This window comes from Dipodomys merriami, unplaced genomic scaffold, assembly GCF_024711535.1.
Source record: "Dipodomys merriami isolate MVZ:Mamm:240054 unplaced genomic scaffold, mDipMer1.0.p SCAF_2, whole genome shotgun sequence".
Taxonomy (NCBI): domain Eukaryota; kingdom Metazoa; phylum Chordata; class Mammalia; order Rodentia; family Heteromyidae; genus Dipodomys; species Dipodomys merriami.
In genome coordinates, this window is record NW_027203381.1 from 113,829,034 (window position 1) to 113,847,549 (window position 18,516).

Below are 18,516 nucleotides of genomic sequence, written 5' to 3' on the forward strand. Positions count from 1 at the left end.
GCAGGAGGATCTAGTTCAAGACTAGTATGGGCTAATAGACTATCAAAAAAAGGCAAAAACAAAAAGGAAACAAATAAGAGCCAGCATGGTGGTACATGCCTAGAGATTATGAGCTTGAGGCCAGCCTCGCTAGCTACACTTAGTGAAGTTGGAGAGGCTGTCCACGATGGGAGGTGGCATTCCCTGTGGATGCCGGGCCTTAAGCACCACCACTCTACAACTCAGCCCTGACAGCTCACTACATTTAGGTCTTGGGCACATTCTTCCCAGAGTCCACCCAAGCCTGGGTTCTGTGTAACTAGGTTCACAAACCTGTGATGAGTTACAAAGATTTTTTTAGAATAGCCAAGCACATAGCTTGCTCCAGGACTTCCAAATGTATTTACTACATTCAGGTTTGTTTTACTTGGAGTTATGTTCCTGAGGATTACCTGGCTCAGAGTTTAAACACAAGCCATAGACTCTAGGACTAGTAATGCACCTTTATGCCATGCAACTCAGATTCTCATGCAAATGTTTCAGATATTATTTCTGTGCAAAACAATAGAACATTTTAGGAGGATGCTTCTGAGAAGGGAATTAGGGCCAAGTATTTCTAAATTCTATGAAACTACCATTCCACAGATCAAACAGCTTACTGAACCCAAGTACAAGAAATGTGGAAAAAACACAAAAACTGTTCAAATTGCTTTAGCCCACATTTTAAAAAACACTAAGTTCAGTCTGAGGAGACTGAGAAACAAAGAATGACAAATTTAGCCAGGCACTGGTGGCTCATGCCTGTAATCCTAGCTACTCAGAAGGCTGAGATGTGAGTATCACGGTTCAAAACCAGCCTGGACAGGAAAGTCCATGAGACTCTTGTCTCCAATTAAATACCAGAAAACTGGAAGTGGCACTGTAGCTCAAAGCGGTAGAGGGCTAGACTTGAAAGAGCTTAGAGACAGCGCCAGGCCCTGAAATCATGCCCCCAGCAACATCAAACACAAAAGACAAATTTGTTCATGGCAAGCCAGATGACAACACACTAAAATGTTTAAAACTCAGAGAAACGCTACCCAACTAATTCAATGAGGTCAGTGCTATCTGACCTAAACATATTACAGAAAAATTAAAGTACAAGCTAGTATCCCTTGTGTCCACAGAATCAAAATCTCTGAACAAAATATTAGGTGCTCCAATCCAATGAGGTATAAAAGGAAAATAAATCATAATCAAGTAGGCTCATTCCAGGAATGCAAGATTGGTTTAACACTCATCAATATAATTCAGACTAATCAAAAAATAAGACCTTTAATAACATCTCAATAGATGCAAACAAGCATGTGACAAAAATCCAGCATCTACTTCTGATGAAAATGGCTCATCAATTCAGGAATTGCCACCACATGCCACTCTGCCTCTCCACACTGCCCTGCCACACAACAGAAGTGTATTTGTAAAGCTTGGTTTGTCCCTTACAGGCATAACTACGCTCTATAAGCAAAAACACCTACCAACAACTCGCTTAATCTGAGCAACATCTGCTTCTCTTGATCCTGGGTGCTGTCATCACTGGGCTGGCTACTACTGAAGGATGCAAGCAACCACTGCACACAGGACTCAAGGAGGGTCTTCTGCCAGGCATGCAGCTCTCCTGCCTCCTCCAGAGCTGCAGAGACGGAGTCTGCTACAATCCAACTGCAAAGGAGACCAGAGTCCAGACTTAGAGAGAGGTTGTAATCCAACATCACAAATGCCAGCATGAAACAGATGTCCCAGGGCCTGATTCCTAGAACATCCACTCCAGAAGCCACTCTTTATGAAAAAAGAGAGATATACCAGGGGTTAGGCATGGAAGTTCAAACCTGTATTCAAGCTACTTGGAAGGTGAATATCAGGATTGTGGCTTGAGGCCAGCTTGGGCAAAAAGGCAGTGAGACCATACCTCAACTAATAATCTGGGCATGGTCTTAATTATCTCCCATCCTAGCCACAGCGGAAGTATAAGAAGACAGTGATCAAGGCCAACCCCATGGGGAAAAAAATATAAGACCCTAGTAGAAAAGTAACTAAAGCAAAAAGGGCAGGGGCTCAAGTAGCAGAGTACCTGTCCAGAAATCATAGGACTCTAAGTTCAAATCCCAGTACCACCAAAAAAAGAAAGTACCAGAATGTTCACAGAACCAACAGTATCAGCACACAGAAAAAGGATGTGCCTGCCCAGACTTGTGCAGACCAGGGTCCTTCTACCTCATTACTCAAGACCTATGGGGCTGCAGAGTTAGTAGCACCCATGCCCCCCGCCCTCTAAATGCTATGAGCCACACCACTCATCCCAGCCGTCATAATAAAAAGCGTTATACACTGCCCCCAGGGAAAGTCACCCCCAGTTCAGCACCACTGCTCTTCAGGGAGTCAGACCTAGCCACCCACTTACGGAGATGTATTCTCAGCCAGGATGGCTAGAACGAGGAGCTATAGCAACAATGCCATCTTGCTGACCGGTACAATGGCAAGGAAGCCATTTTCACTAAGAAATTCATAAATTCTAAGGGGAGAAGTGAGACCGAGAGGGGAATAGCCACCCAGAAACCCTCACCTTCATACCTCTTGTTTCTGCCAGGAGTCTGAAGCAAGCTGGGCAGATGGGCCCTGAGCACACGAAGATCTTTGGCTCTTGCAAAGGGAACCAGCTGGGCCAGAATCTCCAGATGCAGCCCAGCCTCTGCAGGTGTGTCCATACTGAGAAGCCTGTCCTGCAGCTGTCCCCACAGGGCCTTCCTCAAGACAGGAATGGTGTCGGAGGGCACTGAGACACAGACACAAATCAGAGATCATTACATACAAGGGAAACTGAGCCAGCTCCAAAAAGCTCACGGGGGCTGACTGCTATACATTAGGTAGCCTGTGACCCAATGATGCCACTCTAACAGCCTAATATTCGCCATGGCAACGCTACCGACACCAAGGAAACCGGCAGATGCTTTTATCTCTCCTCCAAGGAGATTCATGGCCAACATGCCTGGCAAGTACTCTTCAGCCTAATGGTATGGGGAGTCCTGACTTTCTGAGTGGTGCTGACCACTTGACTCTAAGCTACCAAGGTTGAGCGCTGAGGTTCTGTACTCCCATAAGCATCATTTGCCAAAGGCATGATGAGACAGAGGGTGCAGCTAAGGAGAGGTGGGTACAGCCACTGGCTGGACAGCTCCTGTTGGCTGGATTATTCTACTTTTTTTTTCCCCCAGAGCTAAAGACCAAACTCAGGGCCTTGCACTTACCAAGCAAGTGCTCTTCCACTGAGCTAAAGCCCCAACCCAGTTCTACTTTTTTTTAACACCTGTCACCACTGATACAAAGTTACACGAGACAGAAGCAAAGTAGTGAGTGGAAAAATACTGAGATACTCACTAAAATGGAATTAAATTAAATGTGATGAACGCAACGTGACAGATAAGAATTCTACCAGGTAGCCTGGACACATACTGCCTTGACACAACAAACTAACTCACTAGCACCCCCTGAGGTGTGTTTGAGGGGGTGGTGCTGGGACAAAAAACAGCTTAGCCCTTGGGCTGGGAATGTGCATTAGTGGTAAAATGCTTACCTAGCGTGCATGAAACCCTGGGTTCGATTCCTCAGGTACCACATAAACAGAAAAAGCTCGAAGTGGTGCTGTGGCTCAAGTGGTAGAGTGCTAGCCTTGAGCACAGAGAGGCTCAGGGACAGTGCTCAGGACCTGAGTTCAAGCCCCAGGACCAGAAGAAAAAAACAAAACAAAATAAAACAAAACAAAAAATGGCTTAGCCCTAATACTTCCCTAACCCAGACACCCCCAACTGCTACCCACTGCCCTATTTCAGGTTAACTAGGAATTGGCAGGGTACTAGGGCTACAAATCACTTTATTACTCCAAGAGACAGAAGGTATTGGGGATTTCTTAGTCCTCAGTTGTTTTGAGTTTTGTTTTTTGTTTGGGGGGATTTTTTGGTGCCAGTACTGGGCTTAGATGCTGTCCTTAACTTTTTTGCTCAAGTCTACTTCTCTACCACTTGAGTCACAGACTCTACTTCTGGTTTTTTTTTTTGAGCCACGAGCTCCAGAGCTCAGCCTCCCAGTAGCTAGGATGACAGGCGTGTGCTATACCTAACCTTCTAAATCTTCAGAGCCACTCAGACTCCCAGAGGAGGAACATACCTAAGCCCAGCCCAGACCAAGAAGCAGCAGGGTCAAGGTGAACCCAGTTCACCAGCTTGGCCTCTTCCACCTGCAACTCCCAGTGGCCCAAAGCCAGCTCCTTCCTTACCTCCCAGCGGCCGTGCAAAGGGCCCCTGTGTCCTGTGCTGGAGGTACACGTGGATGAGGGGGAGGAAGCCATCCATGTCCTCTCGCAGGCTGCGTCCCACACCAGCCTGGCCACACCACAGCTCAAACCTCAGCAGGTGGGTGGTGCTCTGCTGCAGGAGCAGGCTAGCGATGTCCAAAGCCACGCATGTCCTCTGGGCCAGGCAGTAGTCAAGCAGGTCGGCCGCTACCACGGGGGCCAGCATGGGGTCTCTTTGAAGAGTGTGGAGGAATGCAGAGTCCAACTCATTCACGGCCAGTGTGGGGAGCAGAGCCCCCAGGCCTCGCACATACTCAGCTGACCAGAAGAGCTCACTGTTCTGCAGCTGATCCTGGGGGCTGCAAGCCAAGAGCTTCACCAGGGTCTTGCCCAGAGTGCTCAGGTGTCTCTCTTTCCCTGGGGCCTTTGGGGGTGGCTGGGCCAGCAGGTGGGCCTCAGGCAGGCCCAGCAGGGCCAGGATGACCTCTCGGAGCTGTGCACCTTCCATGTAGGGGTGGAGCTGCTGCAGGGCTTCCAGCTGTGGCAGGGTCCTAGGTGGCAATGAGGCTGCACCTGTCCTGCGGGCTCGCAGCTCTCTCAACACACTCCGAGTGATGGCCTCTGAGTACTTGGACAGGAGGCCCAGCTGCCCCATGCTGCGGAGGACCGGGGCGCTCGCCACCAGTAGCTGCAGGACCCCTGCACTGAAGTGGGCCGCCAGCAGCTTCACGAGGATGGGGCTGAGTGTGTGCGGGGGCAGGGACTGCTGCTCCAGGGCTAGGAACCAGCTCTCTAGTGTGGGGTGTCTGAGGATGGCCCCCAGCACCTCCTCCAGTGTCTGAAAGACAGGGACCAGGACAGACTTTAGGAGAGGCGCAGGACTAGGGAGGGGCCACAGCTGCTAGAAGTGTTCACTGCAGGGCTCTGCTAACTCACCTGCCCTCCACCTGTGTCCAGTGCCCCTCTCAAGGGGGCTCACAGCACCCAGCTGCTCCCCTCCTCACAACACTTCACAACCCTAGGACTGTGCACGACCAACACAGCCTCCCTATCATGTCGGTGAAGGCCAGAGACGTCAGAGCCCACACAGTCATGAGTGTGTTTCTGATAAAGGTAGCCAGAGTGGACTCTCTCCTTAGTCACTCATTGGAGGGGTTGGACGATGCAAACATGGCAAAATGTGATTAAGGCAAGTCCAACCTTGGCCTTTCTCTGGCAGCCTTGCCTTCTGGTGGCTCCTAAGTAAGACAGAGTGGCTCCTAAGTAGACACAGGTGTCTCCTAAATAGGACAGAGTGGTCACAGCTCACATTCTGGGGCAGTTGGATAGGGTTTAAGCCACTGCCCAATGCCCCAACACCAAAATGAAGCCAAGACCGTCTCTACTTAGACAAGAGTGGGTTATCAAGTGACTCTATGAAATGATTTCTGGCCCAACTGACTTGAGTTTGAAGCCCTGACTGGAAAGCAGTCGAATACCCTTGCTGGATTGGGTCCAGCTGTCCTGCACAGCCTTGCTGACATGACTCTACCAGACACGAATGGGTGCCCTTATCTGGATCATTCTTAAAGGAAGGAAAGGAGCCTTGCTATCACCCTTCCTATCACAGCCTTGCTAGCAGCAAGAAGACACACCTCCCAGAAAGCCAATGGACACAGCATGGAAGGAATCATCTATGTCAACAGGATCGTGAACATGCTTGTCTCCTGGATGCAGTAAAACACCTGCATTACACAGCAAGGGCGATCTCCATCTGGCCCACTGGACAGCACACCGTGCAGGATGAGCACAGGAGTGGACACACACACACACACACACACACACACGCACGCACGTGCGCGCGCGCACACACACACACACACACACACACACACACACACACACACACACACACACACACACGAGGCAGGCTCAGGGCATTACGGAGAGCTGTCTAGAGAGGTGGGGTGCACAGGAGTGGACACGCACACACACACACACACACACACACACACACACACACACACACACACACACACACACACACACACACACACACACACACACACACACACACACACACACACACACACACGAGGCAGGCTCAGGGCATTACGGAGAGCTGTCTAGAGAGGTGGGGTGACCAGAGGAGCCACTGGGAGAATGATGCCCAGACGAAGCCTTCTCAACCCCAGGTGGAGATCATGGGTGGCTTCAGCATCCCGCTACAGTTTTCTGTGTTTATTTCTCTTTTGTAGGTATGATTTTTTAAACTTTAAATCAGAGGTAAACAATCCAGACACACCAGTACATGCCTATAATCTTAGCTAAAGGACTTACATTAGTAGGAGAACAGCAGTTCAGGCCAACCATAGACAAAAGTGCCGACCTTATTTGAAAAATAACCTAAAGCAGAAAGGGCTGGAGTGGCATGAGACCCTGAATTCAAATCACACTACTTCCAAAACAAAATCAAAACAGAAATAGAAAGAAGCTACTATCTGTGACTTTATAGGAGGTGAGATGCTGCCCGCAGGAGGGGGCAGCTGTACCTGGTCATTGGCCAACTCCAGAGAGGCCATGGACTCCATGTCCAAGAAGAGGTCCGTCTCAGCTTGGGCGGCCTGGCACTTCTGCTGGTTCTGGACATCCAGGTGTTCCAAGTGGACAACCAGGCGTGTGAGGAGATCCAGGAAGAGCTGCAGGAGCTGGGGGCCCGCACTTCTGCCCAGCTATGAGGAGGAGAACTGCATGAGCCTCAGAGGAGGAAGACTGACAGACACCAGGACGTGCTGCCAGGTCAGAGCAAACTGGAGGGTAAGCTGAGGCATCAAGACCTGTGCATGTGGCACCTAAGTGACTGCCCCAAGTCATCTCTCAGACACTTGTCTTCCTAAACTTGAAGAAATACAAAGGTATATGCCTCAAAACCCCAACTGAAGATCCATAAAGCACACCAGGAAAAGCCTGACAGTGAGCTCCTGAATTAAGGTCAGGAAAAAAAGGAGGGCCAGCCAGGAGGTAGACCCAGGCTGTCACCAGAGGGTCCCTGTCTCTCCAGGGAAGAGAGTCAGCACTGTGGGAGTTGCAGAGCTGCAACTCCAGGCTCCTGAGCCACAAGCCCACCCTGTGGCCCCAGGGACCATGAGAAATTGTGTCTCTGTATGGGGACCTGGCTGAGAGAAGGCTATGTTTTCTTTGGGGCTGGAGGGACAGTGCTAACCTGGCCGAAGTTTTCCACAGTGCTTCTGAGGTAGAGCAGCACCTGTTTGGCTGAGCACAGGGCCCGGTCCAGGGCGAGGTGTGGGATGGCGTCGTGCAGCTGCATCTGAACACGTTCTTCCCCAAGTGTCCGGTTCTCATAGGCCACACGCAGCAGGCTAGAGAAGCAGGGGGCTAAGTGGGGAGTGTGGCGTCCAGGGCTGAGAGAGCTCTGCAGTGTCTGGGAGAAATGGCAAAAAAGAGAAAAGATCAATTACTACAGAGGGTAGGACAGGACAGGCAACACACACACACGTACACACACACGTACACACACACGTACACACACACACACACACACACACACACACACTCCTATCAAACTATAAAAACCAGGCCAGGCACACACACACACACACACACACACACACACACACACACACAATCCTATCAAACTATAAAAACCAGGCCAGGCACACACACACACACACACACACACACACACACACACACACACACACACACACACACACACACACACACACACACACACACACACACACACACACACACACACACACACACACACACACACACACACACACACACACACACACACACACACACACACACACACACACTCCTATCAAACTATAAAAACCAGGCCAGGTGCATTTTACTTAACTCAGTTATATAGCTTCCTAGAACACATTCGTACTGATGGAATGGTAGAAAGAGACCCACAGTGACGTGGAGCCAGTGCCCCAGATATGGAAGAGTCCCATGATGCGTCCCAGGAAACTGGGAAGGCACTGCCTGTAGCGCAGCTCCTGTCTCCCTGCACCCTTGTCAGAGTGTCTTGTCCAAAGAACAGGGGAATAATGAATGGAACAAAATTTCTGGAACCGTTGTGCTTCATATAACAATTGTTCTTTTCTTCTACATAATCCTCAAACTGCTTTCTTACCCCACGTGGCTTATAGTCTGATAACTCCAAACACTCAACATCTTAGACTGGTAGGTCTGGGGCTCTATGTGCCGGGAAGTTCAATGTGTCTCACAGTGGTCCTGGGACCAGTGTAGCTCAACATTACCCCGGAGAGTGTGACAGGTCTTATCCCAGCTTAGTGCCACATTCAACAGGGAGGAGGCTGACCTTCACACATAGGAGGGTGACACTGAACTTCTAGACACAAGCCACCTTCTGGCCATAACCTTGGCTTCTGTGGGAAGGAAGGTGGCAACATTCTTCCAGGAGCAGGCCTGCCCCAAACCTGACTCATCACAATCGATGGCAGAATGCTCTGCACCTACAAGCGTGAACAGTGGTGAGTCTTCTCCCATCTCGCCAAGTTCTTGGCAGGTTAAATAGCTTAAAATACACAAAATGCTTAGTATACTTTCAGCATACCCAACAAACCAACCACACCATCAAGGTAGCTACCTTCTTCAGGCAAAGGCTCTGAACTATTTGCTTTTTCAAATGCCTACAAAAATCCACAGCAAAATTAACTTCCACTATCCTGCCTCACAGCTTGTAGAAATACTTGGCATTGGAGCCAGAACCCACTAAGAAAATCTTTTTTTTTTTTTTTTTTGCTTTATGTTCCAGTGTTAGCAGGTGGGATGGCCAAGCGGGTGCTCAGTGCATGCTGAGGTCATAGAAGAAAGCCCCAGATCTCTCAGTAAGGGAAAAGGTAGCTAGCTGGGCACCACCAGTTGTTCATGCCTATAAACCTGGCCACTCAGGAGGCTAAGATCTGAAGACTGTGGTTCAAAGCCAACACAGGCAGAAAACCCATGAAACTCTTATCTCTAATTAATGAGCAAAAAGCCAGAAGTAGAGCTGTTACTCAAGGATTAGGGCCCCAGCCTTGAGTGAAAAGCTAAGGGACAGCATCCATGCCCTGAGTTTAAACTCTAATGCGGAAACAAAAATTTTTAAAAATGGAGGGCGGGCAAGGGAGAAGAAGCCAGGTGCCAGTGGCTCATGCCTGTAATCCTAGCTACTTAGGAGATCACGGTTCAAAGCCAGCCTGGGCAGGAAAGTCCATGACACTCTTACCTCCAATTAAGCACCAGGAAACCAGAAGTGGTGCTGTGGCTCAAGTGGTAGAGTGCTTGCCTTGAGCTGAAGAGCTCAGGGACAGTGCCCAGGCCCAGAGTTCAAGCCCCACAACCAACAAAAAAAAAAGGAGGGGAGGGTAACTTCTCGCCTGAAGTTATAGTGATCAGCCAATTACCATTATCTGTATCATTATCAGGGAACTGTGGAACATTGAACTTCATGGAATTACTGAACCCTTGGTTTCAGCCATACCAGCTGAGCTGCAATGAGATGACTCAGCTCCTCTCCTAAGAGGAGGGAGCGTGCAGGTTAATAAATCTCTCCCCATAGACTACACAGCACCCGCCACACAGCTGCCTATGGAAAGAGCACCTTAGCAAGATCCCTGACTGCAGCTCACCCCAGCTTCCCGGGCTTGCTCGGGGATCCAGAGGCTGTAGTATCTGTTAAACTGGGAAAGTTGCTGGCAGCAAGGTGGGCCTGGAGGGTCAAACTTGTCATAGGCCTGGAGCAGAAGACACAGAGCCAGGGGGTCCCTCTGGCTGTGGAGGAGATCAGTCAGCACAGCTGTCAGATAGGCCACAATGCTCTGCCCTGCAGAGGAAAGAGATTGGATGGGAAGGATGGGCTGGAAGTGCCCTTCTGGGCTTCACCAGCACCACACCTCCTCCCACATACATGTCATACCCCCCATCAACTCCACAAGAGGTCTCATGCCCACAGGGGAAGGTAGGGTACTACCCTCCAAGTGATTAAACACACACTCTCCAGGCTCCATCTGATTAAACACATGGCATGTGATCAGATATTAGGTCTGGAAGCCCAGAAGTGGGGTCCTAGGACTCTACTCTCTGATGGGTCCCAGGACCCATCAGAGCTCATCAACCCCTTTTCAGCCTGTTACCTAAGTTCTCCTGTAGATCAGGTATGATCACATGCCTAAGTTAGTCAAGATCTCTCTTCCCTTTCCACAGTGACCCTCTAGGCCAAATGTCAGGATGGTAGAGCGATCAACAGGACAACTCTGGGCCACTTTCTAGAAGAGAACCATCCAGAAGAGCAACCTGGACTTCGCTGAATTCTGACAAGGTCAGAAAATGGACCTGTATGTACTATAAATAAATTATAAGACACATGGGGTCATACATTTGCTATGGCACAAAGCCTGAGATCCCTGGAAAACCCAGAAAGTATGAATGACACCATATCATATCAGTGAACAGGGAGACACAGTGGGTCATTTCTCAGATGAACATTTTCCCAGCAGCCTCCAGAAATGCCCCTATGCTCTGAGCTCCATGGCTGGGTAGCTACCACTCTGGGGAACGGGGTTGGGATGGGGGTTGAAGGGGGGGGGGGGTCTCACCTCTCATTGCTTTAGGTTCTCAGCCCCTGGAACTGCACCTCCCAACACCCAAGAGGCCAACCCACTTGCTACAGCCAGCACACCTTGACTGCACATTGTACCTGCTTCATTTTCTGTCCCAAGGAGCAACTTATTCCTGGCTTCCAGGGCTGCAGGGACCACAGCACTGAACGGGAATGTGAGCAGGACCATGTCTTCATTTAACAAGAAGCCAATTTCCTCGTCCAAGCCTTCACTGCCCTCCACCAGCACATCCACCATGTCGAGAACATCTGAGATAGAAAGGGGAGCCCAGCTGAGCCAAGAGATACTAAAGAATCCCAGTGCAAACCCACGAGGAGGGAGAACTAAGAGTATAGGAAAGCAAGCAAACAAAAAGTAGCCAAAGAGCCAACATAAACTTCTCTTAGGCAGAACACTAAGTATAATTTCATCCTAAACAGATGAAGACATTGCCTGTATAGTCTTCACAATCTTTGACAAAATTTGGGAGATTCAGCATTAAATTGATGACAACATGGTGCTTTCCTCAAGTTGCATGAGAAACCAGAACTTCAGACAAACAAGCCAAATTCTGAGAGCATTTAAACACAGACCAGCACACTGGCTTTAAGCTGAGCATCAGTGGCTTATGTCTGTACTCTAGACTACTTGGGGGATCTGGAGGACTTGTGCAGGGGGTATGGCTCAAGTGAAGAGCAAGCTGTGAGCAAGTGTGAGGCTCTGAATTCAAATCCCAGCACAGGCAAATAATGTAACAGTAATAATCCCGATGATTACAATGTAGTAGCTTTGTCAAATTGAGTAAACTAACCTGTTTTGTGCCTTAGCTATGTAAAGGAAGACAATGAGATCTTTTTCCCTTATGCTTGTGATGTTTGCATGTGTTAAGATTTGTGGGAAGGGGGGGAGGCTGGGAAGGGATGTGAAGGGTAAACAAAGGAGGAGGCTGCAATGCTTGATAAGAAATGTACTCATTATCTTGCCCATGTAATTGTAACCCCTCTGTACAGTATGTTCACAAAAAATAAAAATAAAAATAAAAAAATAAAAAAAGATATTCGTACATGATGAGTCAATAAAACCCAGTAATGTTGTAAATAATTTACATTCATTAAAATAAGCTAGGAAAAGTAGAAATGTTTTGCTTTTTCATGAGAAATAAAATAAAGTTCTTCCACTCATAAAATAAAAAAAAAAAATTTGTGGGAAAAAAAAAAAAAGATTTGTGAACCGTCTAAGACAGGACCTGGTACACAGTATATGCCTCACAAATAAAAAATAAGCTGGGTACAGAATGACTCACACCTATAATCCTAACTACTCAGGAGGCTGAGATCTGAGGATCATTGTTCAAAGCCAGCCTGGGCAGGAAAATCCATGAGACTCTTATCTCCAACTAACCACCAGAAAACTGGAAGTAGCACTGTGACTCAAAGTGGTAGAATGCTAGCCTTGAGAGAAAAAGCTCAGCGACAGTGTCCAGGCCCTGAGTTCAAACCCCACAACCGACAAAAATGAATGACTAAGTAAGCAAGCAAGCTAAGAGACTACTAAGGAGGAGGAGAGAAAATGGGAAAAGAGAGTGAATAATTTTCTAACACATCACAAGTATATATGAGAGCAGCACTCAGAAACTCAGGGAAAGGGGGCTGGGAAGTGGCTCAGTGGTAGAGCGCTTGCCTTGCATGCCTGAGGCCCTGGATTCGATCCTCAACACCACATAAGCAAAAAGAAAAAAGCTGGAAGTGGAGCTGTGGCTCAAGTGGTAGAGTGCTAGCCTTGAGCTGAAGAGCTGAGGAACAGTGCTCAGGCCCAGAGTTCAGGCCCCACAACCGGACCAAAAAAAAAAAAAAAAAAATAGAAACTCAGGGAAAGCTGCTGATCAATAGTGGAGTGAGATGGGGAGAAATAATCTCTGTAGGTAGGTGGAGACTAGTGGAGGGGGTTATGTTGGCACAAGATAAAGGAGGTTGAATACTGTCCAAATAGATCTTTTGCAATCATAAAAATAAAACAAAACCATTGGGAAATGCTAGTTTGGGGGAATCAGATGGACAGAGAATATAACAGAGGGGGATGAGATTGAGTGGAATATAGCACTAACACATGTGGACATGTAACAATGACATCCACACTTCAATACAAATATAAACTAATTAAAAAACCGCAGTAAGTGCTACACACATTTTCCATTATGTAAATGTGGTACACTGTAATCCACCTGCAAAGTGGGCAAAGCCTTGACACGAAGAAATGGGGCATCCACATGACCAATCTTAGAACCCAGCAGCAGAGGTGGGCAAGGACCTACCATCAATGTGGGAGATGGGAATGCTGACGTCATCTGCATCTTGCTTCCCTGCAGTGGCCTGCAGCGTGCTAGCTTCCTGGACAAAGTCAGATGCTCTGTCTGTATATGGATAGGGATTTGCTACCAACGTCAATAAAACCTGGACAGGTGAGTAGTAAACATTTAGATGGTTGTAACTAAATTGAAGAGGAAAAAATAATGCCCCAATACATCACTAAAATGTGAACCGTCCTTAGTAAGAATGATAATTTTGTTGCAAAGTGATTTTAAAAGTGTTTGTTGCACAATTAAAACTTATTTCTTAGGTACTATTGGCTAACACCTGTAATCCTTAATACTCAGGAGGCTAAGACCTAAGGATCAAGGTTCAAAGTCAACCTGGGCAGTAAAGTTGGTGAGACTCTAATCTCAATTACCCAAAAAAAGTCCAGAAATGGAATGCCAGCCTTGAGCAAAAAAGCTAAGGGACAGTACCAGGCCCTGAGTTCAAGCTCCAGTACTGGCATAGACAAACAAAAAAACCAAAGCTATCTTATCTCTTCTTAGTATGCTATGTTTCACATCACTTTTAGGATTGTCTTATTCACTCATGCAAGAACACATTCCCAAATGAGATTTCACATCATGAATGTAAGGTAGACCTGTCTAAAGCTAAGTGGATTCTTAAGCCTCAGCAGGCCCAGGTCATGAGCTAGAACAAGAGCCCTCCTGGTGCTAGCACATCAAAAATACCTCAGCCACACTCAGAAAGGGAGTGTGATTGACCTGCATACATTCCCTTTCATGGGACACCTGTGCTTACTCGTTCTAGAAACTGGATCACAGTTTCTCGGCTCTCCTCCACAGTGTTATCCAGGTGCCCAAGCCACAGCTCCAGCTCCCTCCAGGTATGCTCAAACACACCTGTGTCCCGCAGAATCTGTGGGCAAACAGACAAGGTGCACAGGTCAGAAGGGAATTGCTCTCTATGGCTTCTCACTGTACCAGACCACACGAGGCCAGGGAGCAGGAAGGGCAAAGGGGGCAGTCCAGGTGACTCTGTAGGACGTTCTTTCAACATCACATTCCCACGGTCAAAGGACACAAGGAAAAGAGATCACTGCAGTCCTGTCACAGACAATTTAATTCCTTTTTTTTTCCACTTCCCAAATTTGTAAGAAAGGAAAAGATTCAGCTACTATTTAGCGGGCTGAGTTTCTATCTGAGTCAGGTACATATCTAGGACTTGAGCCCCTACTCAGACAGCTACTGTCTTCAAGTAGCTTGGGGGATAAGGACAAAGTGCAACAAGATTATCTATCAGCCCTTCATGTTTGCACCCTAAAAACAGTAACTGTGATGCATAAAGCATATCTGGGGCACAGCAGAAATGAGGCATGAGACTCCTTATGGCCACAGCAAGGCCTGATGTAGCCCTGGAAAAGTGAGCCCCGTGTATCCAAAAGAAGGGCCTATGTCCTCTTCTCCCCTGATGACTTTGAGGACACCTATACTACGGGTAACAGGAAAGGTGAAAAAAGCCTGAAAACCTCCAGAAAAGGCTAAGAGCCTGGAGCAAGAGAAGAGGCTGAGCTAAAACACTTCCCCCAATGAAGTGGAGTTCAGTGTTTATTACAGCTATCAGAAGCTGCTGCTTCATCTTGTTTCATCTTCTCTGTCACCCAAGGCTTTATTATCTCCATTCACCATGAGAAAACTAAGTTCAAAGAGGTTAAGTATTTTGCCAAGGCTACCCAGGAAGGAGGAGAGCCAGAGCTCAAATCTAGAAGTTAGATCTCAAAGCCCATGATTTTAACTACTTCACCACGTTACCTCTCAGGAATGTAACTGAGTATAAGACATCTCAAATCAAACCGTAAGACATTTTATATATTTACAGGCTCAGGCATACCTAGGTCCAAGGTGGGAGACAAAAGGTGGGCTGATCACAGCCCAAGGCGAGCCTCAGGTAAATAGCGTAAGACCACACCTGGAAAATTAACTAAATCAAAAAGGGACTGGAAGCCTGGCTCAAGTAGAGTACCTGCTTAGCAAGCACAAGCACCTACTACCACCAAATAAATAAATAAAATTAAAATGTACAACAGTCCTAATACAGCCTGAACACAACCTTCTGTCATGAAGAGGCATGCAGTGCTTTCAGCATTAGAAACGGGGAGAGCACTCACCTTCATGATCAGAAGTTTGGTGAGTGACTTGAGCTGTACGTGGCTGCTGGTCATGAACATCTTCATCAGCAAGTAAAACACTGACCGCTCTCCTCCTATGATTTCTGCGTCGGGGCCTTCCTACAGGTTGAACATGCCTCTCAATATTGCTTCAGCGATGATTAGCTATATTTTACTTTTAGTGTCAATATACATGCTATAATAAGAATAAGGCCACACTTGCTGGGCGAATAGACAAGTGCATGGCAGCAGGCTTCCAAGCCTCACAACTCAGCTCACTTTACCCACCACTGAGAGCGGCTGCTGAGACAATGCCTGTATGGACATCAGGTAAACACCTTCCCATACTACTGCTTCTATATGGAAATCTCACATCAAATTGAAGTCACTGGAAAAGACAGGCTGAGCTACTGAGCAGCACACCTAAACAAGGCAACATTCGCTTGGGCGTTTCCTCCTCATGTCACTGTGCTATCAGCACCTGCAACCCCAGACCCAGGAGAACAGCCGTTGCACCTGAGCTCCCTCTATAAGTTGGCATTATGTTCTCCAAGAGTCCTGGAAGATGTTACCCAAACACTGCTAGTGATGTTGCCAGCCTCGGCCGTCTGCCAGTATGGTGTCTGTCTACTCCTGTCTCAAGTCCTTCTGGGATAAGGATGAGGGAAAGGAATATCTTTTATTTCCCCAAACCTTTTAAAATACTAAGAAAAAGTGTTGAGGCAAAAGCCAGCGAGTCCAGTAGGTTAGCTATGGGCAGAAGACTGGAGTGCTCTGTTTCCTACCTGTGCCTTTAACCACAAAAATTTGCTGGCAGGCAGCTCCAGGGCCACCTTTAGCATGTGGTGTTGTAGAATGGGAGGGACCTCCTTGCCAAGGCCCTGCTCACAGATGACACCTGTGGATACAAGTGAGGAAAAGAGGGACAGTCACTCAGAGGCTGGTGCTCACCTCTGCTTCCCTGGCCTACAGGACCAGAAAAGGAAAGGCAAAGAAAGAACTGAGTCTGTTCTTTGTCCTGTATTTATTCACTTAGGGTAGATGAGGCCTGTCTCACCTGACTCCTCCCACCCCAGTCTACTGAATCCTTCAACAAAATGCCCAGATTCTACTTGCTCAAATGGCCCTTCTATGCCCATGCTGACCATACTACACCACACTACCTCCAACCATGGCCCTGCATGAAGGGTTCTGCTCGTAGAGTGCAGGCCTTGCTACCCAGACTCTGTAGACAGACTCTGGCCATGGAGCCTGATGCTGGGATCTTATTCACTAGCCTGGTCTCAGAAGTTCTCCTTTGCTTGGGAAGGACATAGCTATTATGTCTTAAATGGCCTCATTCTGTAAATCTCATGTGTTCTAACAGCAAATGATTACAAACCTAGTAACAGCTCTTGATAAGGATTTAATTTTTTTGTCGGTCGTGGGGCCTGAACTCTGGGCCTGGGCGCTGTCCCTCAGCTCTTCAGTTCAAGGCTAGCACTCTACCACTTGAGCCACAGCACCATTTCCAGCTTTTTCTGCTTATGTGGAGCTGAGGAATCGAACCCAGGGCTTCATGCATGCACGGAGGTATTGCTGTTGGAACACATGAGATTTACAGAATGAGGCCATTTAAGACATAATAGCTATGTCCTTCCCAAGCAAAGGAGAACTTCTGAGACCAGGCTAGTGAATAAGATCCCAGCATCAGGCTCCATGGCCAGAGTCTGTCTACAGAGTCTGGGTAGCAAGGCCTGCACTCTACGAGCAGAACCCTTCATGCAGGGCCATGGTTGGAGGTAGTGTGGTGTAGTATGGTCAGCATGGGCATACCACTGAGCCACCTTTCCAGCCCCCAAAAGGATTATTTCAATAGCTTATATAAATTCCAAGATAGTCTTCTTCTGTGGGCCCAAATATAAAGCCAATTTTATTGGGCAAACAACATTAAGGAACCACGACCAGACAAGCATGTTTCTTTTATGAGATGTAAATTAAACTTTAGGTAAAACAGAAGGTAACTATGTTTGAAGTGCCTCTGAACTTCTAAACAGATGGCATGTCCTGTCCATGGGGCTCTATTCTGCTCTACACTTAGTAGCCCTGTGTCCTTGAAAAACCGAACAACATATTATCTAATTATCACAGGACCTTGGTTGGTAGATCTTCCACAGTAGAAACTCAGACTGCTGGATTCCCCTTTCTCCATGCTCCCAACTCTAAGTATTCACCTAATGTTTACTTAAGGAAGCTCAGCTATTTAAAAAAATATATTGGTCCAAATAAAATCAACTAGGCTGGTAGATCATGCACATTGGCAATTGCATGCTAGTTCTCCCAATCTTTGGTTCCTGCACTACGTTCTCTATGTCGGCCAGCCCCACTGGCAGACCAAGCAATGTTGTATGCAGTCCCTGAGACCCACCTTTCAGGAGCTTGCTGAAGTCAAAGTTGTACTGCATGACCACCAGGGGGACCACCTTTTGGTACAGGCATATAACTTGAAGGAGAACGGTTTTCAAAAGAATGGTTTCTGCATCATCATCTGCACCAAAAGAAAACAGTTCTGAACTAGGAAACATACCTGTCCTTTGTCATTAACCAAGGGAACAGCTCAGCCACACCTGACACACCCTGATCAGCTCATGCTAAACACAAGCTTGAGATAGATACTCTGCAACCTCATTTATGGTATCAAGGAGGTAAAACAGTTAAGACCACTCAAAGGGACTGGGTTTAAGCCCTGCTTTGCTGCTATGGCCTTGGGTGGGTTTTGGCTCCCCTTCTCTACTGGCATCCTTATCTGGGCAGTGGGAATGCCACAGGCTCCACCCTTTGGGGACAACATTCAGGATTATCAGGATCTAGATACAGGACACAAAGCCAAGCCAACAACATATTTTAATACAAAGGGCACCTTCAAGACTACCTCTATGGGAAGAGCAAACAAGAGCTCCAACCCCACTGGCTATTCACATAGCACCTGAGGATTAAGTCTTCAAAGAAAACTTTTTTTTTTTTTTGGGTCCAGTCGTGGGGCCTGGGCGCTGTCCCTCTGCTCTTCAGCTCAAGGCTAGCGCTCTACCATTTGAGCCACAGTGCCACTTCTGGCTTTTTTTTCTTTTTGCTTAT

At 47.6% G+C, this 18,516-nt stretch overlaps 1 protein-coding gene across 2 annotated transcripts in view; it reads right to left on the reverse strand.

Moving 5' to 3' along the window:
• The window catches only part of Urb1 (URB1 ribosome biogenesis homolog), a 63,915-nt gene that overhangs the window by 26,531 nt on the left and 18,868 nt on the right, over nt 1-18,516 (reverse strand). For both annotated transcript variants that reach the window (XM_070030563.1, XM_070030564.1), the window contains 12 exons: nt 17,810-17,929; nt 16,188-16,300; nt 15,403-15,522; nt 14,037-14,153; nt 13,235-13,373; nt 11,022-11,192; nt 9,955-10,148; nt 7,509-7,727; nt 6,838-7,017; nt 4,289-5,144; nt 2,590-2,791; nt 1,497-1,680 (listed from right to left, as the gene is read on the reverse strand). In XM_070030563.1, the coding sequence (XP_069886664.1) occupies nt 1,497-1,680; nt 2,590-2,791; nt 4,289-5,144; nt 6,838-7,017; nt 7,509-7,727; nt 9,955-10,148; nt 11,022-11,192; nt 13,235-13,373; nt 14,037-14,153; nt 15,403-15,522; nt 16,188-16,300; nt 17,810-17,929 (2,615 nt within the window). The remainder of the gene's footprint in view (nt 1-1,496; nt 1,681-2,589; nt 2,792-4,288; nt 5,145-6,837; nt 7,018-7,508; nt 7,728-9,954; nt 10,149-11,021; nt 11,193-13,234; nt 13,374-14,036; nt 14,154-15,402; nt 15,523-16,187; nt 16,301-17,809; nt 17,930-18,516) is intronic.